Source organism: Coregonus clupeaformis, chromosome 6 (genome assembly GCF_020615455.1).
Source record: "Coregonus clupeaformis isolate EN_2021a chromosome 6, ASM2061545v1, whole genome shotgun sequence".
NCBI classification, from domain to species: domain Eukaryota; kingdom Metazoa; phylum Chordata; class Actinopteri; order Salmoniformes; family Salmonidae; genus Coregonus; species Coregonus clupeaformis.
The window spans coordinates 10,003,466-10,027,286 of record NC_059197.1 but is presented as its reverse complement, the minus strand read 5'-3'; the positions used below and the strand labels follow the sequence as shown (position 1 = coordinate 10,027,286).

Below are 23,821 nucleotides of genomic sequence, written 5' to 3'. Positions count from 1 at the left end.
AACACGACGAGTTGAGTTTTTACCAAAAAGTTCTATTTTGGTTTCATCTGACCATATGACATTCTCCCCAATCCTCTTCTGGATCATCCAAATGCACTCTAGCAAACTTCAGCCGGGCCTGGACATGTACTGGCTTAAGCAGGGGACACGTCTGGCACTGCAGGATTTGAGTCCCTGGCGGCGTAGTGTGTTACTGATGGTAGGCTTTGTTACTTTGGTCCCAGCTCTCTGCAGGTCATTCACTAGGTCCCCCCGTGTGGTTCTGGGATTTTGCTCACCGTTCTTGTGATCATTTTGACCCCACGGGGTGAGATCTTGCATGGAGCCCCAGATCGAGGGAGATTATCAGTGGTCTTGTATGTCTTCCATTTCCTAATAATTGCTCCTACAGTTGATTTCTTCAAACCAAGCTGCTTACCTATTGCAGATTCAGTCTTCCCAGCCTGGTGCAGGTCTACAATTTTGTTTCTGGTGTCCTTTGACAGCTCTTTGGTCTTGGCCATAGTGGAGTTTGGAGTGTGACTGTTTGAGGTTGTGGACAGGTGTCTTTTATACTGATACTGATACTGTACTCCTGAGTGGCGCAGTGGTCTAAGGCACTGTATTGCAGTGCTAACTGTGCCACTAGAGATCCTGGTTCGAATCCAGGCTCTGTCGCAGCCGGCCGCGACCGGGAGACTCATGGGCGGCGCACAATTGGCCCAGCGTTGTCCAGGGTAGGGGAGGGAATGGCCGGCAGGGATGTAGCTCAGTTGATAGAGCATGGCGTTTGCAACGCCAGGGTTGTGGGTTCGATTCCCACGGGGGGCCAGTATGTATTCACTAACTGTAAGTCGCTCTGGATAAGAGCGTCTGCTAAATGACTAAAATGTAAAGTAAATGTAAATAACAAGTTCAAACAGGTGCCATTAATACAGGTAACGAGTGGAGGACAGAGGAGTCTCTTAAAGAAGAAGTTACAGGTCTGTGAGAGCCAGAAATCTTGCTTGTTTGTAGGTGACCAAATACTTATTTTTAAAAATCCTACAATGTGATTTTCTGGATTTTTTTTCTCAATTTGTCTGTCATAGTTGACGTGTACCTATGATGAAAATTACAGGCCTCTCTCATCTTTTTAAGTGGGAGAACTTGCACAATTGGTGGCTGACTAAATAGTTTTTTCCCCACTGTAGCTAACCATTCGTAATCTTATTAAATGATGCTATACAGCCAATAGACAGTATCTATTGCTAGACTAGAGATATTGTCACGATCGTCGATAGAAGTGGACCAATGCGCAGCGTGATGAGTGAACATACTTTAATTTGATTCACCACACGAAACAAAACAACAAAACGATACGTGAAGTCCTAGGTAAGACACAAACCATACACGGAACAAGATCCCACAAAACACTGTGGAAAACAGGCTGCCTAAGTATGGTTCCCAATCAGAGACAACAAGCAACAGCTGACACTCGTTGCCTCTGATTGAGAACCACCCCGGCCAACACAGAAACACATGAGCTAGATAACGAACCTAGAACACAAATACATAGAAACTACACACCCTGGCTCAACATAACAGAGTCCCAGAGCCAGGGCGTGACAGATATGCCCTAGCTGTAGTTAGTCAGTGGTTGCACATCTACTGTAACTAGCTGAAATGAAGCAAGAGTGTGAATAGTAGACGTTAATATATCCTTTCACCGTTTACAGCAGGTATCCAGCTACCCAGACCTGTCTGATCAGCCTGATAGGGTGGTGGGTGTGTCCAGTTTACACCTGTGTAAATCGGTGTGTGTATAGCAATGGGATTAAACATCCAACCAATGCATCAAGTGTCGTGCTGTAGGTCCACCACACACCCGAAGGGTTGTGGGGTCCTGTCCAGAAACAAACCCTAGCCCCTATCCCTAGACACTTGTGGAGATCTGAGAGAATTGGACAGGTGTAAGCAATACAGCCAAAATTCCACCAAGCCAATCAGAGGGTAAGGTGGAGCTCTCACCACCCATCAATCCCTCTCAGATCTCCACAAGTGTCTAGACTCTGGGCAGTAGGGGCTAGGGGTTGTTTCTGGACAGGCCATGGGTATTATGGTAGCTCAGTCAGTTAGTCTGGCACTGTCATTTAAAACAATGATCAAATCAAAATCAAATGTATTTATAAAGCCCTTTTTACATCAGCAGATGTCACAAAGTGATTATACAGAAACCTAGCCTAAAACCTCAAACAGCAAGCAATGCAGATGAGTAAATAATAGTTGGCTTTTCATAGCCGAGCATTCAGAGGTCGAGACACCAGGTGCGGTAGAGAGAGGGAGAGGGAGATATAGCTGTCAAATAGGGAGAGGGATATAATAGCTGTCAAATACTTGCTTCCTCTGTTCTTGGATAATCTCAATTGCATTTACTTGATTCGTTGCATCCTCTCTTGTCGTCTCCTTCTCAAAACCCAATGGATGAGAAGGTCAGAGGTCCCTCCCCTCACCTAATTATCCAATGGGTTTTGCGAAGGAGGCGAGGAGAGAGGTTGAGATTCTCCCCTTGTTTGTTCTCCATTCCTCACCTCCCTCTCAAAGCACATTGGGGTAGAGGAGGGAAGGTTCCTCCCTTCGGACTCCAATGCACTTTCAAGGAGAGGCAAGGAGTGGAGGAAACAAGGACAGAGGAAGCAAGTTTTCACACACGCACTGCTTGAAGAGTTTACTGATTATAATGATTTTGTTATCAGTCATTTTTCTGAGCATTACAGGAATATGGCTGTGAATATACTGTATACAGCAACACCTCCCCTGTAGGAATTCCTGTATTTTCTATAGATGTTATATCCTTGTATTCCTACTGATGTATCATCAAAGGTGCTGTCTAAGTGAGTCTCAGAAATGGCTAATATATTAATATTATCTAAGATTAGCAAATTACTAATCTCATGAACTTTGTTTTAGGTTACATAACCCTTTCCTTGGTAGCTTATCTAAAACTGAACTCATAATGATAATAGGTTGTATTTCAAATAATTATATTTCTGATAATAACAAAGAAGGAGTTCATTGATTGGGAGCTGGTGGTCGTGATCTTGGAGGATATATGGCAGTTTCTTTCTTTTTTCTAGCAAACCCCTTTAACACCCTGTTTGTTCAGGTGTGCTAGGTGGTACATCAGCTGGGGGTGAATGTGACGGTGGTTTGCTAGGTAAACATTGTCCAAGAGAGCACAGCCTCTAGACAGCGCAGCGTTGTTGATCTGAATAGTGTTGAAGGGCACATCTCCACATGGCAACAGGGTTGACATAGTGATTTTGGTGTTAGGAAATCTCTCTGCAGCTCTTGCTGCCAGTTGCTGCATTGCAGGAGCTACATATCTTCTCATTGCCATCACATCATTAGTACCTGTGGGAATTATAATATGTTTGGCCCCATTTAATTTATTGCTTGACAGACTTTTCAAGGCACTTGCTGTTGTTGGGTACCATAGCTTTCTGACTGACATGCCAGGGAATAGCAGTTTCTCTCTAAGAAATTTCCCATTGGAGTCACATTAAATGAAGGTCTTAGGGTGCTCTGCCTGTGTGCTGCTGTTGTGGGCTGTGTTGTCTAGGGTGATGTGCTTTGGATGTAGTGGGGTGGGGACCACAGCTGGCCTTTGTCTTCCTCTCTCCTGAGGGTCTGCTATCTGACGAGGGGAATGTGCTGGTGTGGGAGGAGGAGTTGTACTGGGTCTGCTATCTGACCTCGTGCTGAGAAGCAGTGGTACCCTCTGTAGCTCCTCCCTCTGTAGCTCCTCCCTGATGTCAGCTCCTCCCTCCTCATGATGCTCTCTACTGATTGTCTCTCAGCTCCTCCTTATCCTGCCTCAGAACTGTCACCTCACCTCCAGCAGAGAGATACTCCCAAAGGTCTAAGACAGGTTGTCACTCTCCATCTCTGCTAGGGTGGCTTGGTTAGATATGAGGTTGGGGGGACTTTTGGAATGAAATGATTTCTCATCAGGTCTGTCTTCTGATTGAAGTGTAGCAGTTAGAGCCATTCTCTTTCAAGGTGTCTGCAAGCTCTTTCAGTGATGTAAACTCATGTATATAGAGCAGGGTTTCTTAAACTCGGTCCTCGGGACCCCAACGGTTGCACGTTTTGGTTTTTGCCCTAGCACTACACAGCTGATTCAAATAATCAACTAATCATCAAGCTGTGTAGTGTTAGGGCAAAAAACAAAACGTGCACTCCTTGGGGTCCCGGGGACAGAGTTTGGGAAACGCTGAGATAGAGGATATATGCAGCTTTTAGGCCTTGCATAATTACTGTGCCATTGTTGTAGGTGGTGAAGTGTTGATTATCAGACTCTAATCAAATACCAAGATCCGTCAACCATTAGTGATTCCTCTCTTTCTGACATGGCCAAAGTTCCTACATAAGGCAGAATACTAAGCAGCAGTATGCTCTGTATAGAAGAGCAGGTCAGAGATTGTATTCTTGTCTCCAATTAGTGTATAATCAGCAAACAATGTCTCTGGATTTTGTTTGTGATGCTGTTTAGAATGTTCAGAGCTTTTTTCTGCTGATTGATCAAATGGAATGGGGCAGGCTCCTGCTACTGTTGTCATTGTTCTTCTTTTCCTTTGAGCATTGAAATTATGATGATGTGGCCTATTATTCCCTGTACAATACATAGAAAAAAGGGAACAAATAGGGTGTCATTTCAGATTGACCCATGTCTTACTGCAGGGACAGTGGGATTAACATGGATGGACCATCATAGGCTGCATACCAAATGGGACCCTATTCCCTTTATAGTGGGCCCTGGTCAAACGTAGTGCACTATGTAGGAAATAGTCTGCCATTTGGGACACAACCCACAGTCCCAAACAAGATTACGATTGTTCGAATTGTTAAGCTTAGAAAAGCTTCAACATGAAGTGCAGTTTGTTAATTGGGGAGAAGGCACTCTGCTCTGTAGTTACTTTCTACTTGGTGATCACCGGATGACTCGTTAACATGGTTTGATTCAGTTCGTCACCCAAAGCTGACAATGAGTTGTGTAGAGTATACCTGAGCTTAAACAAGGTGCCTCCTTATGGTTTGTAATAGACTTTGATGACATCCCGGGTACCTTGGTACAAAAAATATATGCCATTTGTAAGCGACTTAGTAGTGGCAGTAGTGAATGCATAGGGGAGAGCGGAGTTGGTTGTCACTTTTTTTATTCTCAGTGCATTCGGGAAGTATTCAGACCCCTTGACTTTTTCCACATTTTTTTACGTTACATCCTTATTCTAAAATTGTTTAAATTGTTTTTTTCCCCTCATCAATCTACACACAATACCCCATAATGACAAAGCAAAAACAGAAATATTACACTTACATAAGTATTCAGACCCTTTACTCAGTACTTTGTTGAAGCACCTTTGGCAGTGATTACAGCCTCGAGTCTTCTTGGGTGTGACTCTAGAAGCTTGGCACACCTGTATTTGGGGAGTTTATCCCATTCTTCTCTGCAGATCCTCTCAAGCTCTGTCAGGTTGGATGGGGAGCGTCGGTGCACAGCTATTTTCAGGTCTCTCCAGAGATGTTCGATTAGGTTCAAGTCCAGGCTCTGGCTGGGCCACTCAAGGATATTCAGAGACTTGTCCCGAAGCCACTCCTGCTTTGTCTTGGCTTTGTGCTTAGGGTGAAACTTTGCCCCAGTCTGAGGTCCTGAGCGCTCTGGAGCAGGTTTTCATCAAAGATCTCTCTGTACTTTGCTCCATTCATCTTTCCCTCGATCCTGACTAGTCTACCAGTCCCTACCGATGAAAAATATATCCACAGCATGATGCTGCCGCCACCACGCTTCACCGTAGGGATGGTGGCAGGTTTCCTCCAGACGTGACGCTTGGCATTCAGGCCGAAGAGTTTAATCTTGGTTTCATCAGACCAGAGAATCTTGTTTCTCATGGTCTGAGTCCTTTAGGTGCCTTTTGGCAAACTCCAAGTGGGCTGTCATGTGCCTTTTACTGAGGAGTGGCTTCCGTCTTGCCACTCTACCATAAAGGCCTGATTGGTGGAGTGCTGCAGAGATGGTTGTTCTTCTGGAAGGTTCTCCCATCTCCACAGAGAAACTCTGGAGCTCTGTCAGAGTGACCATCGGGTTCTTGGTTCCTGACCAAGGCCCTTCTCCCCCAATTGCTCAGTTTGGCCGGGCGGCCAGCTCTAGGAAGAGTCTTGGTGGTTCCAAACTTCTTACATTTAAGAATGATAGATGCCACTGTGTCCTCGAGACCTTCAATGCTGCAGAAATGTTTTGGTACCCTTCCCCAGATCTGTGCCTCGACACAGTCCTGTCTCGGAACTCTACGGAAAATTCCTTTGACCTCATGGCTTGGTTTTTGCTCTGACATGCATTGTCAACTGGGGGACCTTATATAGACAGGTGTGTGCCTTTCCAAATCATGTCCAATCAATTGAATTTACCACAGGTGGACTCCAATCAATTTGTAGAAACATCTCAAGGATGATCAATGGAAAGATGCGCCTGAGCTACATTTTGAGTCTCATAGCAAACTGTCTGAATACTTATGTAAATAAGATATTTCTGTTTTTTAAAAGCCTGTTTTCGCTTTGTCATTATGGGGTATTGTGTGTAGATTGCTAAGGATTTGTTTTTATTTAATCAATTTTAGAATAAGGCTGTAATGTAACAAAATGTGGAAAAAGTCAAGGGGTCTGAATACTTTCCGAAGGCACTGTACATACTTACCTACATACTGTATGCTACAGGAGAAACGACAACACGATATACAGAAAATAAGGCACTTACTTTGATAGGAAGGCACACATGTCCAAAATTATTATTTGTAAGAAAAACTACAATGAAGGCAATGCGAGGGCCGTGGAATTAGCCACAACCAAATCCCCAAAATCTTATAATGGAGTTGATCGTGACAACCAACCCCACATTCCATGTGACAACCATCCCTAATCTTCCCCTGAATGCTAATTAAGATGTTAGTTACCACATGGCTTGACCTAGGAACTCATAAATAGAATTGAAATGTCGCTCTCCCTTTCATAAATGTGCATGGATACTCCCATAATTCAAACATTTACAAAGAAAATACAAATATTTGTTTATACTTTCACCTACGAAAAACACCTAAATTCCCCTCACTTCAATGTTTTGTCATGCTGACATGAATTGACAAAGGTGGATGATTCACACATTTTGACCTTAAAATTATTACACAACGCCATTTAGATTGGGAGTAAACTCACTTCCAAATATGGCGATGAGAGGAAGCCCAGTGGCTGGCAGTGGGAGAAAATGGAGCGAGATGGATTTTGGCCGATATTCTGCAAATTTTCTCATCAATGAAACATTTGATCTCCATACTGTTTTCTGTTTCCAAAACTAAAATCTATAAGAGAGTGGACTGCGTTTTGTAGATTTTACCCTTTTCAAAAAATTGCGTTGTTTAGAAGGAGTGAGGGCAAACTGAGTTATTGCACACGCGCACTTCACAGAGTAGGCATTCCCTATGCAAATAAATGCTAGAACGCGCCAATAAGATCTCACTAGCTTGTGCTTGACTCATCACCCCTCCTTGCTTGTTCTGATTCATTTGTTCCCATTGGAAGCGACAGGCTCTGGTCTATCTTGGGTTAGTTTTAAAAATCGTTGATTTCGGCGTTGCAAGCGCCATGCTCTACCACCTGAGCCACATACTGTATGTTTGTTTTTTTTGCTTTTCAGAGTATTCAGAGCAAGTTCTGCTCCCTAACCTGCGATGCTGTGGGTTACCTAGGAGACGGCCTGCGAGGGATAGGTTCCAAGTTCCTCAGGTCGTCCCAGATGCTGACATCATGCTCTGAGTGTCCTACGCTGTTCATAGACGCTGACACCGTGAGTAGTAGATCAGCATTTACTAATTATATTCTGTTCATGTGTAATGGGTGAGACTTTTGGTCTTTTGGACACTGTGAGTAGATCAGCAATTAATCAACTTTTATACTTCAGTTTTATAATTGACCTTGAAGTGCAATGCCAACATGTTTTATATTATGTATGTACTGTATATATTGTATCTGTTTTAATGTTGTACGACTATCTGATGTACAATCTTATCAAACAATAACATTGTGTCATTAGCCAACTATTTTAGTCACCCCAAGTATAAAACAATGTTGTTTCCATTACCCAGATCATCTCCTATGGGCTCCTGGAGAAGATGAAATTTAGCGTACTGGAACTCCAAGAATATCTGGACACTTACAACAACAGGAAAGAAGCAGCCATAGCTGTAAGCCATGATACAAGAGTTGCTGTTACTACATGTTTTAAATACACCCGGTGACCAAAGTCACCTTGGTACAGCCCGAAGAAGATGGACCTGTTCTCTGTGTCTGGTTACTCTCGAGGTTTCTTCCTTCTAACAAGTTTTTCCTTGCCACTTCCGCTTTCTCTTGGTATAGGCTGAGTTACTGCATCCCAGTGTTACTTTTGTGACAACTGTTGGTGTTAAGAGGGCTTTATACATACCTTTGATTGATTGAAGTACCAATGTTTCATCAAGTCATCATGCAATTCAGAACTTGATGTTACAATAACCCCCCTCTCCCGTCCCACAGTGGTTAACCAACTGCAAGGCCACCTTCCCCAGAGGCAGTGAGGGTGTCGTGATCACCAACCAGCCGGGGGAATACGAGGAGAAGGTAGGACCTTTGTCCTCTGTCTACTTAAGGTGTCAGCATGCTTCGCTTGAGAAATGAGAAAAAGCGGCGATAGTACTATTTGTCCATCTTGAGACACCGTTGCCATTATACACTTCCTCAAAATAGTCCGAATTAATGATTAATTTTGATGTTTTTGCGGCGGAGATCTTAGTTGCGCAATTTTACATCTAACTTGGTGAATTATTTCTAAAGTGAAATAAGCTGCATGAAAACGAGTTGTCTCTCGATGAATGACAACAAACACTTAATTGAAGAATTCTTACTTTGAAAAAACCCTTGCCGAAGACCAAAACGAACAAAAACGTCACAATGTTGTCATAATACACTGAACAAAAATATAAACACAACATGTAAAGTGTTGGTCCCTGATGTTTCATCAGCTGAAATAAAAGATCCCATACATTTTCCATAGGCACAAAAAGCTTATTTCTCTCAGATTTTGGGCACAAATGTGTTTATGTCCCTGTTAGTGAGCATTTCTCCATTGCACCTTGTGCTGGGGACAATAAAAGTCCACTCTAAAATGTGCAGTTTTGTCACAAAACACAATACCACAGATCTCTCAAGTTTTGAGGTATCGTGCAATTGTCCACCAGAGCTGTTGCCAGATAATTGAATGGTCATTTCTCTACCATGCCAACGTTGTTTTAGAGAATTTGGCCTCACAACCGCAGACCACGTGTATGGTGTCGTGTGGGCGTGCGGTTTCCTGATGTGGTGGGGTTATGGTATGGGCAGCGTGTTCAAGTTCCTGCCAATATACGCACAGCAATTGAAGAGGAGTGGGTTAACATTCCACAGGCCACAATCAACAGCCTGATCAACTGTATGCGAAGGAGATGTGTCGCGCTGTATGAGTCAAATGGCGGTCACACCAGATACTGACTGGTTTTCTGATCCACGCCCCTACCTTTCTTTAAAGGTATCTGTGACCAACAGATGCATACAGTGGGGGAAAAAAGTATTTAGTCAGCCACCAATTGTGCAAGTTCTCCCACTTAAAAATATGAGAGAGGCCTGTAATTTTCATCATAGGTACACGTCAACTATGACAGACAGCTGGTAGCTCAGCTGGTAGAGCACGGCGCTTGTAACGCCAAGGTAGTGGGTTCGAACCCCGGGACCACCCATACACAAAAAAAAAAATGTATACACGCATGACTGTAAGTCGCTTTGGATAAAAGCGTCTGCTAAATGGCATATTATTATTATTATTATTAAAATGAGAAAAAAATATCCAGAAAATCACATTGTAGGATTTTTAATGAATTTATTTGCAAATTATGGTGGAAAATAAGTATTTGGTCAATAACAAAAGTTTCTCAATACTTTGTTATATACCCTTTGTTGGCAATGACACAGGTCAAACGTTTTCTGTAAGTCTTCACAAGGTTTTCACACACTGTTGCTGGTATTTTGGCCCATTTCTCCATGCAGATCTCCTCTAGAGCAGTGATGTTTTGGGGCTGTCGCTGGGCAACACGGACTTTCAACTCCCTCAAAAGATTTTCTATGGGGTTGAGATCTGGAGACTGGCTAGGCCACTCCAGGACCTTGAAATGCTTCTTACGAAGCCACTCCTTTGTTGCCCGGGCGGTGTGTTTGGGATCATTGTCATGCTGAAAGACCCAGCAACGTTTCATCTTCAATGCCCTTGCTGATGGAAGGAGGTTTTCACTCAAAATCTCACGATACATGGCCCCATTCATTCTTTCCTTTACACGGATCAGTCGTCCTGGTCCCTTTGCAGAAAAAACAGCCCCAAAGCATGATGTTTCCACCCCCCATGCTTCACAGTAGGCATGGTGTTCTTTGGATGCAACTCAGCATTCTTTGTCCTCCAAACACGACGAGTTGAGTTTTTACCAAAAAGTTATATTTTGGTTTCATCTGACCATATGACATTCTCCCAATCCTCTTCTGGATCATCCAAATGCACTCTAGCAAACTTCAGACGGGCCTGGACATGTACTGGCTTAAGCAGGGGGACACGTCTGGCACTGCAGGATTTGAGTCCCTGGCGGCGTAGTGTGTTACTGATGGTAGGCTTTGTTACTTTGGTCCCAGCTCTCTGCAGGTCATTCACTAGGTCCCCCCGTGTGGTTCTGGGATTTTTGCTCACCGTTCTTGTGATCATTTTGACCCCACGGGGTGAGACCCAGATCGAGGGAGATTATCAGTGGTCTTGTATGTCTTCCATTTCCTAATAATTGCTCCCACAGTTGATTTCTTCAAACCAAGCTGCTTACCTATTGTAGATTCAGTCTTCCCAGCCTGGTGCAGGTCTACAATTTTGTTTCTGGTGTCCTTTGACAGCTCTTTGGTCTTGGCCATAGTGGAGTTTGGAGTGTGACTGTTTGAGGTTGTGGACAGGTGTCTTTTATACTGATAACAAGTTCAAACAGGTGCCATTAATACAGGTAACGAGTGGAGGACAGAGGAGCCTCTTAAAGAAGAAGTTACAGGTCTGTGAGAGCCAGAAATCTTGCTTGTTTGTAGGTGACCAAATACTTATTTTCCACCATAATTTGCAAATAAATTCATTAAAAATCCTACAATGTGATTTTCTGGAGAAAAAAAATCTAAATTTGTCTGTCATCGTTGACGTGTACCTATGATGGAAATTACAGGCCTCTCTCATCTTTTTAAGTGGGAGAACATGCACAATTGGTGGCTGACTAAATACTTTTTTTCCCCACTGTATCTGTATTCCCAGATGTGAAATCCTTAGATTAGGGTCCAATTAATTTATTTAAATTGCCTGATTTCCTTATATGAACTGTAACTCTGTAAAATCTTTGAAATTGTTGCATGTTGCGTTTATATTTTGTTCAGTATATATGCACAAACTGTTCCGAACTGTTTCGGATGGGAGCATGTAGACGCCTTTAGTCATCCAGTTAGCAACTGTAATGCAAATCCTCTGGACAATTTAAGAACGCCTCTTGTTACTGGTTAATCGGTTAATGAGGCCTCTTGTTATTGGTTAATCAAATACTGACCATGTTTTGTAGACAATGGCAACGACAAGAGGTATGTGAATAATGTGTGCTTATTGAGACTGTGTCACTAATCTAACCAATTTGTTCTCATTAGTATTGCCTACTTTGTATGCTGAACCGACAGTATAACCCAACAAAAAAAGCTGTATCATTTTGATATTTCTGGAAATTGTCATGTTGAAGAATGATAGATACTAGAAGAATTATGTTTTGTCTTGTAGAATTGAGAAACAGAATGTTCTATTTTGCTGTATACTGTTCTCATACATTACTGACATGAGAGGGTACTTCAGATTAAAATTCAATTAATCCTTTCACATTTCCTGCCTTTCGGGTACTCTGTGGTAGCTCTGTGAGTGAAATACTTTAATTTTCTCGTTGAATATAATTTCTGGGCAACCCCTGAGTTGTAGCACATTACATTGTCTCCCTCATCCCAATGTGTAATGTGGCCATTTTGACTCTGCTGGGCAGGGGAGCAGTGCAGCCTAAGTGCTAGTCTGTTAGTGCTATCATGCCAACTCCTTGTCACTCATTGTCATGTTTGGCTTGGCAATGGCGTTGGCAAGACTCTACACAGTTCTGGGACCAGGCTAGGGGAGCAGGTTCTGATAATACACGGATACATCAGTAGCCTTGTCCCATATCTGTTTGTGCTGTATTTGACATGACAATGACCATAGGAGTTGGCTAGCACAAACATATCTGGAACTTGACTTATAAATTAGCAGAAAACATTAAGAATTTTCTTATAATCCAAAAAACATCCAAATTCAAAGGTCAAATGGCTGCTAAATCTCAGCCTTATAAATCTCGAGAGTGAAATATTAAGTCAAGTTTAAAACGACTTTGAGACTCCCAGCAGAGTCCAAGTGCATCGAAGAAAGTGACAAGGCAAAACTGCTTACTTGCTTGGCTTTTTAAAAAAATAATCACGGGACCACCCGGCTTTCAGTCCCAAGACTGCAGCTTCTCGCTCTCTCGCTCTCTCGCTCTCTCTCTCCCTCCAATTTAAGGGCTTTATTGGCATGGGAAACATACAGTTGAAGTCGGAAGTTAACATACACCTTAGCCAAATACATTTAAACTCAGTTTTTCACAATTCCTGACATTTAATCCTACTAAAAATTCCCTGTTTTAGGTCAGTTAGGATCACCACTTTATTTTAAGAATGTGAAATGTCAGAATAATAGTAGAGATAATTATTTATTTAAGATTTCTTTCATCACATTCCCAGTGGGTCAGAAGTTTACATACACTCAATTAGTATTTGGTAGCATTGCCTTTAAATTGTTTAACTTGGATCAAATGTTTCGGGTAGCCTTCCACAAGCTTCCCACAATAAGTTGGGTGAATTTTGTCCCATTCCTCCTGACAAAGCTGATGTAACTGAGTCACGTTTGTAGGCCTCCTTGCTCGCACACACTTTTTCAGTTCTGCCCACACATTTTCTACAGGATTGAGGTCAGGGCTTTGTGATGGCCACTCCAATACCTTGACTTTGTTGTCCTTAAGCCATTTTGCCACAACTTTGGAAGTATGCTTGGGGTCATTGTCCATTTAGAAGACCCATTTGCGACCAAGCTTTAACTTCCTGACTGATGTCTTGAGATGTTGCGTCAATATATCCACACAATTCTATAACTGATTCAAGTATTTTTAGCCAGATTCTAATTGGTATGTCGAATTTTATCTTCCTTTTGATGGCATAGAAGGCCCTTCTTGCCTTGTCTCTCAGATTGTTCACAGCTTTGTGGAAGTTACCTGTGCGCTGATGTTTAGGCCAAGGTATAGTTTTTTGTGTGCTCTAGGGCAACGGTGTCTAGATGGAATTTGTATTTATGGGCCTGGCAACTGGACCTTTTTTGGAACACCATTATTTGTCTTACTGAGATTTACTGTCAGGGCCCAGGTCTGACAGAATCTGTGCAGAATATCTAGGTGCTGCTGTAGGCCCTCCTTGGTTGGGGACAGAAGCACCAGATCATCAGTAGACATTTGACTTCAGATTCTAGTAGGGTGAGGCCGGGTGCTGCAGACTGTTCTAGTGCTCTCGCCAATTCGTTGATGTATATGTTGAAGAGGGTGGGGCTTAAGCTGCATCCCTGTCTCACCCCACGGCCCTGTGGAAAGAAATGTGTGTGTTTTTTGCAAATTTTAACCGCACACTTGTTGTTTGTGTACATTAATTTTATAATGTTGTATGTTTTTCCCCCCAACACCACTTTCCATCAATTTGTATAGCAGACCCTCATGCCAAATTGAGTCAAAAGCTTTTTTGAAATCAACAAAGCATGAGAAAACTTAGCCTTTGTTTTGGTTTGTTTGTTTGTCAATTAGGGTGTGCAGGGTGAATATGTGGTCTGTTGTACGGTAATTTGGTAAAAATTTGCTCAGTACATTGTTTTCACTGAGGAAATGTAAGAGTCTGCTGTTAATGATAATGCAGAGGATTTTCCCAAGGTTGCTGTTGACGCATATCCCACGGTAGTTATTGGGGTCAACTTTGTCTCCACTTTTGTGAATTGGGGTGATCAGTCCTTCGTTCCAAATATTGGGGAAGATGCCAGAGCTAAGGAAGATGTTAAAGAGTTTAAGTATAGTCAATTGAAATTTGTAGTCTGTATATTTTATCATTTCATTGAGGATACCATCAACACCACAGGCCTTTTTGGGTTGGAGGGTTTCTATTTTGTCCTGTAGTTCATTCAATGTAATTGGAGAATCCAGTGGGTTCTGGTAGTCTTTAATAGTTGATTCTAAGATTTGTATTTGATCATGTATATGTTGTTGCTGTTTGTTCTTTGTTATAGGGCCAAAAAGATTGGAGAAGTGGTTTACCCATACATCTCCATTTTGGATAGATAACTCTTCATGTGTTGTTTGTTTAGTGTTTTCCAATTTTCCCAGAAGTGGTTCATCTATGGATTCTTCAATTAAATTGAGCTGATTTCTGACGTGCTGTTCCTTATTTTTCCGTAGTGTATTTTTGTATTGTTTTAGTGATTCACCATATTGAAGGTGTAGGCTCAAGTTCTGGGTCTCTATGTTTTTGGTTGGATAGGTTTCTCAATTTCTTTCTTAGGTTTTTGCATTCTTCATCAAACTATTTGTCAGGTTCTTGTCCAGTTCTGGCATTTAGGTCGCCACAGACTAGTACATGTCCCTGGGCCTGGAAGTGATTGATTTCCCCCTCCAGGATGGAGAAGCTGTGTTCATTAGAGTATGGGGATTCTAGTGGGGGCTATAGGTAGCACACAGGAGGACATTTTTCTCTGTTGAGATAACTTCCTTTTGAATTTCTAGCCAAATGTAAAATGTTCCTGTTTTGATTAATTAAATGCAGTGAGTTAGGTCTGCTTTATACCAAATTAGCATACCCCCTGAGTCCCTTCCCTGTTTCACACCTGGTAGTTTGGTGGGTGAGACTACCAACTCTCTGTAACCTAGAGGGCAACCACTGGGTCCATCTCCTCTATACCATGTTTCTTGTAGGATGACAATGTCTGTATAAGTCCAGGTTTCTGCTCTTTACGCCAAAGGCAGATGACCAGGCCTGGTGATTGGTGTTGATTGGTTGGGGTGTGGATGTGGGGCTGTGGACTGGATGTAGGTCCTCTCGGGGGGTCCCGCAGGTCTGGGAGAGTGTTTTGCTAGTCTGGGCGGGTAGTCTGTTGATGGCGTAGCAGTGCGGTTGAGTTTTTTTTTCTGTGTCCTTGTGTAAATAGCCAGTTTCTTGTTTTTTGTCTATTTTGTATATATTTCTCAATTTCACTTTTCATTCCTTAACTAAATATACTTTACTGCAACCCGCCTCACCCAATGTGGAAAGGATTCTACTATTTCTTATAACTTTTATCAAGAACCTTAAGCTGAAACTAGGCTAGCTGCAACCGAATGGCTACTTGCTATTAGCCACCGTTAGTGTCTTCACCATTGTCCGTGGCCTGCACTATCCACCAGCCAGCTCTAGCTCTAGCCTGGACAATTCGTCGGCCAGTCTGCACAGCGTGCTATCGACCCAGAGCATTTCGGATTTTCTGCCGGAATCACTGGACCCTAGCGCCGGATCATCGCAACCAGCTAGCTGCAACCTGTTGTTGGCTAATTACCATTGCCCCTTAGCAGCACCAGTTAGCCTTGAGCTAGCCTCGAGCCAGGCCCATCTCCCGGCTATCTACCTCTCTGTCAACCGGACGGGACCTCCTAGTGTTGACACTGAGCCCCGCCGATCCAACAAGACTGGTTTGCCGACGAAATCATCGGATGTGTTTTCAACAGGCTTCCCGTTACGACGTCGACCATGAAGATCCATCTGCTAGCCCCGGCCCGCTAGCACACGCAAACTACAACTGTGCTTCCTGCTAGCCTGTGCTGTAGCACCAATTCGAACTCACATATTGTTGTTCACTGGACCTTATGATCACTCAGCTACACAGCTGATGTCTGCTGGACTGTTCCTTTACACGGTACCCTGTCCTGTTTATTCTGTTTAGCCTCAGCCCAAACTTTATCGCCATTACCAGTTGTTGTCTTAGCTCTCTCTAATAACACCTGTGATTGCTTTATGCCTCTCTCCCATGTCAATATGCCTTGCCTATTGCTGTTCCAGCTAGTTCTTATTATACAATCTCACTGTAGAACCCCAAGTCCCTCTCAAACTGCCTCAAATAGTTCCTTTGTTCCACCCCCCATACACGCCGAGACCGACTCAATCGGTGCCTCCAGTGATGCTATCTCTTTCATTGTTACCCAACGCTTAGGTTTACCTCAACTGTACTCATATCCTTCCATATCCTTTTATGTACATAATGCCCTGAATCTTTTCTACAATGCCCGGAAATCTGCCCCCTTTATTCTCTGTACCCAATGCACTAGAAGACCAGTTCTTAAAGCCTTTAGCCGTATCCTTATTCTACTCCTCCTCTGTTGATGTAGAGGCTAACCCAGGCCCTGCAGCCCCCAGTATCACTCCTACTCCCCAGGAGCTATCATTTGTTGACTTCTGTAACTGTAAGAGCCTTGGTTTTCTGCATGTTAATATCAGAAGCCTCCTTCCTAAGTTTGAGTTATTCACTGTGTTAGCACACTCCGCCAACCCTGATGTTCTAGCAGTGTCTGAATCCTGGCTTAGGAAGGCCACCAAAAATCCTGAAATGTCCATCCCCAACTATAACATTTTCCGTCTAGATATAACTGCCAAAGGGGGTGGAGTTGCAATCTACTGTAGAGAGAGCCTGCAGAGCGCTATCATACTATCCAGGTCTGTGCCCAAACAGTTTGAGCTTCTACTTATAAAAATCCACCTTTCCAGAAATAAGTCTCTCACTGTTGCCGCTTGCTACAGACCTCCCTCAGCCCCCAGCTGTGCCTTGGACACCATATGTGAATTGATTGCCCCCCATTTATCCTCAGAGTTCATACTGCTTGGTGACCTAAATTGGGATATGCTTAACACCCCGGCCATTCTACAATCCAAACTAGATGCCCTCAATCTCACACAAATTATCAACGAACCTACCAGGTACAACCCTAAATCCGTAAACATGGGTACCCTCATAGATATCATCCTGACTAACTTACCCTCTAAATACACCTCCGCTGTCTTCAACCAGGATCTCAGTGATCACTGCCTTATTGCCTGCGTCCGTAACGGGTCCACGGTCGAACGACCACCCCTCATCACTGTCAAACGCTCCCTAAAACACTTTAGCGAGCAGGCCTTCCTAATTGACCTGGCCCAGGTATCCTGGATGGATATAGATCTCATTCCGTCAGTAGAGGATGCCTGGTTGTTCTTTAAAAGTAATTTCCTCTCAATCTTAAATAAACATGCCCCATTCAAAAAATACAGAACTGAGAACAGATATAGCCCCTGGTTCTCCTCAGACTTGACTGCCCTTGACCAGCACAAAAACAACCTGTGGCGTACTGCATTAGCATCAAATAGCAACTTTTCAGGGAAGTTAGGAACCAATATACACAAGCAGTTAGGAAAGCAAAGGCTCCTTCACACAAATTCAGACAGCTGATGTTCTGAAAGAGCTGCAAAATCTGGACCCCTACAAATCATCTGGGCTAGACAATCTGGACCCTTTCTAAAACTAGCCGCCGAAATTGTCGCAACCCCTATTACTAGCCTGTTCAACTTCTCTTTCGTAACGTCTGAGATCCCCAGAGATTGGAAAGCTGCCGCAGTCATCCCCCTCTTCAAAGGGGGTGACACTCTAGATCCAAACTGTTACAGACCTATATCCATCCTGCCCTGCCTTTCGAAAGTTTTTGAAAGCCAAGTTAACAAACAGATCACCGACCATTTCGAATCCCACCGTACCTTCTCCGCTATGCAATCCGGTTTCCGAGCTGGTCATGGGTGCACTTCAGCCACGCTCAAGGTCCTAAACGATATTATAACCGCAATCGATAATAGACAGTACTGTGCAGCCGTCTTCATCGACCTGGCCAAGGCTTTCGACTCTGTCAACCACCGCATTCTTATTGGCAGACTAAATAGCCTTGGTTTCTCAAATGACTGCCTCGCCTGGTTCACCAACTACTTCTCACATAGAGTTCAATGTGTCAAATCGGAGGGCCTGTTGTCTGGACCTATGGCAGTCTCTATGGGGGTGCCACAGGGTTCAATTCTTGGGCCGACTCTTTTCTCCGTGTATATCAATGATGTCGCTCTTGCTGCTGGTGACTCTCAGATCCACCTCTACGCAGACGACACCATTTTGTATACATCTGGCCCTTCATTGGACACTGTGTTAACAAACCTCCAAACGAGCTTCAATGCCATACAACACTCCTTCAGTAGCCTCCAACTGCTCTTAAACACTAATAAAACTAAATGCATGCTCTTCAATCGAACGCTGCTGGCACCCGCCCACCCGACTAGAATCACTACTCTCGACGGGTCTGACCTAGAGTATGTGGACAACTACAAATACCTAGGTGTCTGGTTAGACTGTAAACTCTCCTTCCAGACTCACATTAAGAATCTCCAATCCAAAGTTAAATCTAGAATTGGCTTCCTATTTCGCAACAAAGCCTCCTTCATTCATGCTGCTAAACATGCCCTCGTTAAACTGACTATCCTACCGATCCTTGACTTCGGCGATGTCATTTACAAAATAGCCTCCAACACTCTACTCAGCAAATTGGATGTATCACAGTGCCATCCGTTTTGTCTCCAAAGCCCATACACTACCCACCACTGTGACCTGTACGCTCTTGTTGGCTGGTCCTCACTACATATTCGTCCCCAAACCCACTGGCTCCAGGCCATCTATAAATCACTGCCAGGCAAATCCCCGCCTTATCTTAGCTCATTGGTCACCATAGCAACACCCACCCGTAGTCTGCGCTCCAGCAGGTATATCTCACTGGTCATCCCCAAAGCCAACACCTCCTTTGGCCGCCATTCCTTCCAGTTCTCTGCTGCCAATGACTGGAACGAATTGCAAAAATCTCTGAAGCTAGAGACTCTCCCTCACTAACTTTAAGCATCAGTTGTCAGAGCACCTTACCGATCACTGCACCTGTACACAGCCCATCTGAAATTATTTTGCTCTTTTGCACCCCAGTATCTCTATTTGCACATAATCTCTTGCACATCTATCATTCCAGTGTTAATACTAATTGTAATTATTTTGCACTATAGCCTATTTATTGCCTTACCTCCATAACTTGCTACATTTGCACACACTGTATATATATTTTATGTTGTATTTTTGACTTTATGTTTTGTTTTACCCCATATGTAACTCCGTGTTGTTGTTTTTATCACACTGCTTTGCTTTATCTTGGCCAGGTCGCAGTTGTAAATGAGAACTTGTTCTCAACTGGCTTACCTGGTTAAATAAAGGTAAAATAAAAAATAAATAAATCTGTTGCTCCTGTGTGAGGGTTTGGGGCTGCGGTTGAGGGCGATGTCCTTTAGGGTCCGGGCGAATGTGGGCACTGCTGCCTTGTATAGGTGGACCTGGTCGTAAACGCTGTTCAAGTCCAGGGTGGAGTGGTGGGCCAGGTAAACATTTGGTTTTGAGGCACAGTCACGGGAAATACTTGCGTTTACCCGCTGTATGGTAGCAGGGTGGAAGTCTTTTCGTGGTAGCAGGGTGGAGATAACCACTTGTGCGTTGGGGAAAGTAGAATAAGCTTTTTCTATCACTCCCTTGAGTGCTGTGGCCACCCTTTCCTGCTGTGTTCTCAGGTCGTTTGTGCCTGTGTGTATTATTATGTGGCTGGGTGATCCTAGTCCTCAGACAGAAGGGCGCGCTGGGTGTTTGGACACCAGAGTTTAGACACTGTGTGTTTGGGAAAAAGTTATTTTCTTGTATGTATTTCCCGTTTTAGTCCATAAGGAGTACAATCTGTGTCTTGTTTATGTCCTCAGTGGGTGTGGGGGTCATCAGGAGGGCTATCAGGGTGGCTGACAGGGGGGGTGCTCAGAGGGGTTCTTCATTTGTTTGTCCGGCTGTGATGTCGGATCTCTGGTAGTAGGAATCCTTCAAGGTCATTTTGTCCAAATTCAGGTTGTAGGTTTGGAGTTTTGATTTGGAGTGAAGGTTATGTTGTGGAGGGTAGTATCATGTGTATGTCCTTATCTAACTCTAAATCTATATTTTTGTAAAAACATGCTGAAACATGCGGGAGCTCATCTGCTCTCTCTGTCTCTCTCTCTCTGTCTCTCTCTCTCTCTGTCTGTCTGTCTGCATGTGTCAATGAAATGAAAGCATTTCATGACTTAAGGTAATATTGTTCACCTAACCGGGACTGCCGATGGTTGCATGCTTGCTATTGATTTTCTATGTCTTCCTTTCACCTCTCTCTTGTCTTGTAACACGCTTGCTTGGTAGCAAATGGAATCTCTGGCAGTAAGTTCAAAATCACTTATTCCTATTTTCTGATAGTGCCCTGTCTAAATGAAGATGCGCAGTGTCTCTTGCTTACTGTAAATATTCTGAAGTAGTTTAAAAGGAAAAAATACAATTTTCTCCCTTATACTGTATATCCATAGTAGTTATTCATGTTGTTTTTATAAACTTGTATTTATTCAGGGTAGCCCAATTGAGACCAAGGTCTCATTCTCAATGGTGCCCTGAGTACAAACATATTCTCACGACAGGAATAACTATTTACATTACAATTAAAACAAGAAGAAGAAAAAAAAGTGAGCTGCATTACAATATGACACGTGTTACCAAAGGATATTGGCAGTGTTACCAAAGGGTATTGGCAGTGTTACCAAAGGATATTGGCAGTGTTACCAAAGGATATTGCCTGGCACCCAAGAGGCTGAGTTAGTGATAACAGGTCTTTGCAAAATAAATAGTCCTACAATATTGTACTTCTTGGTGATGTCATTAACACTACTAAAGCCAACATTACTAAAGTAACATATTCACATGTAGCTGTACTAGATTGTCTTTCAATCGAGAAACCAATAGGCTATGTCAAAGTGTAAAATAAATTAGAATGAAATGAGCATTACACAACAAAGTAATACAACTTGAACGGAGTTTCAACAAGAGTTGTTGTTGACCGCCATTTTGTTTATGTGTTTGTGCAGCAACTGGAGCTGTGTCAACGACTCTACAAGCTCCACTTTCAGCTGCTGCTGCTGTTTCAGTCCTACTGTAAGCTGATTGGGCAGGTCCATGCTATCAGCTCAGTCCCAGAGGTAAGGCTGTTGGAAATGTCCCAAATGGCAATATATTCCCTATATAGTGCACTACTTTTGACCAGAGTGCTATGGGCCCTGGTCAAAAGTAGTGAACTACATGGAGAGTAGGGTGCCATATGGAATGTAACCATTGTCTATGGTGATATAGACAGTCATCTGCTTTATTAACCAAATAATTTGCGACATTTGCATTTTGTTAAGGACTTAAAGGAGTGGTTCACCCATTTTGAATGTTATATTGTTTTTGTGGATCTCTGAATTGTGTTCTATCGATTCCCTGAGTCATTTCATGTTTTCACGTGTATCTGAGTCATTCAATCCGGCCGGTATGACATAGCACCGTGATAAAGTCGCTCTCACTACACTGGAAGTTAATAGCAATACAACTTTTAGATCGCGAAAACATCTATCATACATGTCAGATTTCAATACTGGCCGATATCATAACTCAGGAGAATGTCTTCATATTTTTGCAATATTCCAACCTCGAGAAATGTGTAGTTTAACGGAGGGTCTAGCGCATGTTTCCTATTTGTCTGCCTCTTTATTCCAATGCACCATTGCACGGTGCCATTGGCAGATATATTATAGAAAGGAGATAAGAATCCAATGAATGCAGGAACTTATAACGCCCCACCCAGCAGACTGTCGACCAATCGCGTTCACGTTGTCATGCTGTGTCACTCGGTTGCTAAACTAATCGTCATACCTTCTCAGTCAGTGTATATTTCGAGAAAAGTGCCTATTTTCCTCGAGAGTACGTAATGTCACGATTCCAAAGCTATACGATATTACAAGTTAAAAACCTCTTTTGGATAGGACCCTTCATCTCAATTTCCGCCTAAAATGACATACCAAAGTCTAACTGCCTGCAGCTCAGGACCTGAAGCAAGGATATGCATATTATTGATACTATTTGAAGGGAAACACTTTGAAGTTTGTGGAGACGTGAAATTACAGTGTATTTTTTGATCATTTTGACCCCACGGGGTGAGATCGAGGGAGATTATCAGTGATCTTGTATGTCTTCCATTTCCTAATAATTGCTCCCACAGTTGATTTATTCAAACCAAGCTGCTTACCTATTGCAGATTCAGTCTTCCCAGCCTGGTGCAAGTCTACAATGTTGTTTCTGGTGTCCTTTGACAGCTCTTTGGTCTTGGCCATAGTGGAGTTTGGAGTGTGACTGTTTGAGGTTGTGGACAGGTGTCTTTTATACTGATAACAAGTTCAAACAGGTGCCATTAATACAGGTAACGAGTGGAGGACAGAGGAGCCTCTTAAAGAAGAAGTTACAGGTCTGTGAGAGCCAGAAATCTTGCTTGTTTGTAGGTGACCAAATACTTATTTTCCACCATCATTTGCAAATAAATTCATTAAAAATCCTACAATGTGATTTTCTGGATTTTTTTTTCTCATTTTGTCTGTCATAGTTGACGTGTACCTATGATGAAAATTACAGGCCTCTCTCATCTTTTTAAGTGGGAGAACTTGCACAATTGGTGGCTGACTAAATACTTTTTTCCCCCACTGTACATAATATTTGGTATGAAGTCTCCCAGGTGTCCCTCACGAGTTTGCCCAAATGTACCCAAGTGGCCTCCAAGTGGCAGAATTGGTCAATTGATACATTTTCAAGTACATAACTAGAGAACATACAAAAATGCTATGGTAATAAAAAATTAAAGTTTACACACAAAGATGAAGGGGGCTGTACTTAACAATATATATATATACACTACCGTTCAAAAGTTTGGGGTCACTTAGAAATGTCCTTGTTTTCCATGAAAACATACATGAAATTAGTTTGAATAGGAAATATAGCAAAATGCATAGTAAATGTAGTCATTGACAAGGTTAGAAATAATAATTTTTAATATAAATAATAATAATTGTGTCCTTCAAACTTTGCTTTCGTCAAAGAATCCTCCATTTGCAGCAATTACAGCCTTGCAGACCTTTGGCATTCTAGTTGTCAATTTCTTGAGGTAATCTGAAGAAATTTCACCCCATGCTTCCTTAAGCACCTCCCACAAGTTGGATTGGCTAAAGGGCACTTCTTACGTACCATACGGTCAAGCTGCTCCCCCAACAGATCAATAGGGTTGAGATCCGGTGACTGTGCTGGCCACTCCATTATAGACAGAATACCAGCTGACTGCTTCTTCCCTAAATAGTTATTGCATAGTTTGGAGCTGTGCTTTGGGTCATTGTCCTGTTGTAGGAGGAAATTGGCTCCAATCAAGCGCTGTCCACAGGGTATGGCATGGCGTTGCAAAATGGAGTGATAGCCTTCCTTCTTCAAGATCCCTTTTACCCTGTACAAATCTCCCACTTTAACACCACCAAAGCACCCCCAGACCATCACATTGCCTCTACCATGCTTGACAGATGGCATCAAGCACTCCTCCAGCATCTTTTCATTTGGTCGGCGTCTCACAAATGT

At 42.9% G+C, this 23,821-nt stretch overlaps 1 protein-coding gene across 1 annotated transcript in view; it reads left to right on the top strand.

The window, feature by feature from the left end:
• Positions 1-23,821, top strand: part of LOC121567293 (protein furry homolog) — a 207,458-nt gene that overhangs the window by 165,898 nt on the left and 17,739 nt on the right. Inside the window, exons 59-62 of the mRNA XM_045218226.1 lie at positions 7,706-7,855; positions 8,154-8,252; positions 8,581-8,664; positions 21,262-21,372. Of these exons, the coding sequence (XP_045074161.1) occupies positions 7,706-7,855; positions 8,154-8,252; positions 8,581-8,664; positions 21,262-21,372 (444 nt within the window). The remainder of the gene's footprint in view (positions 1-7,705; positions 7,856-8,153; positions 8,253-8,580; positions 8,665-21,261; positions 21,373-23,821) is intronic.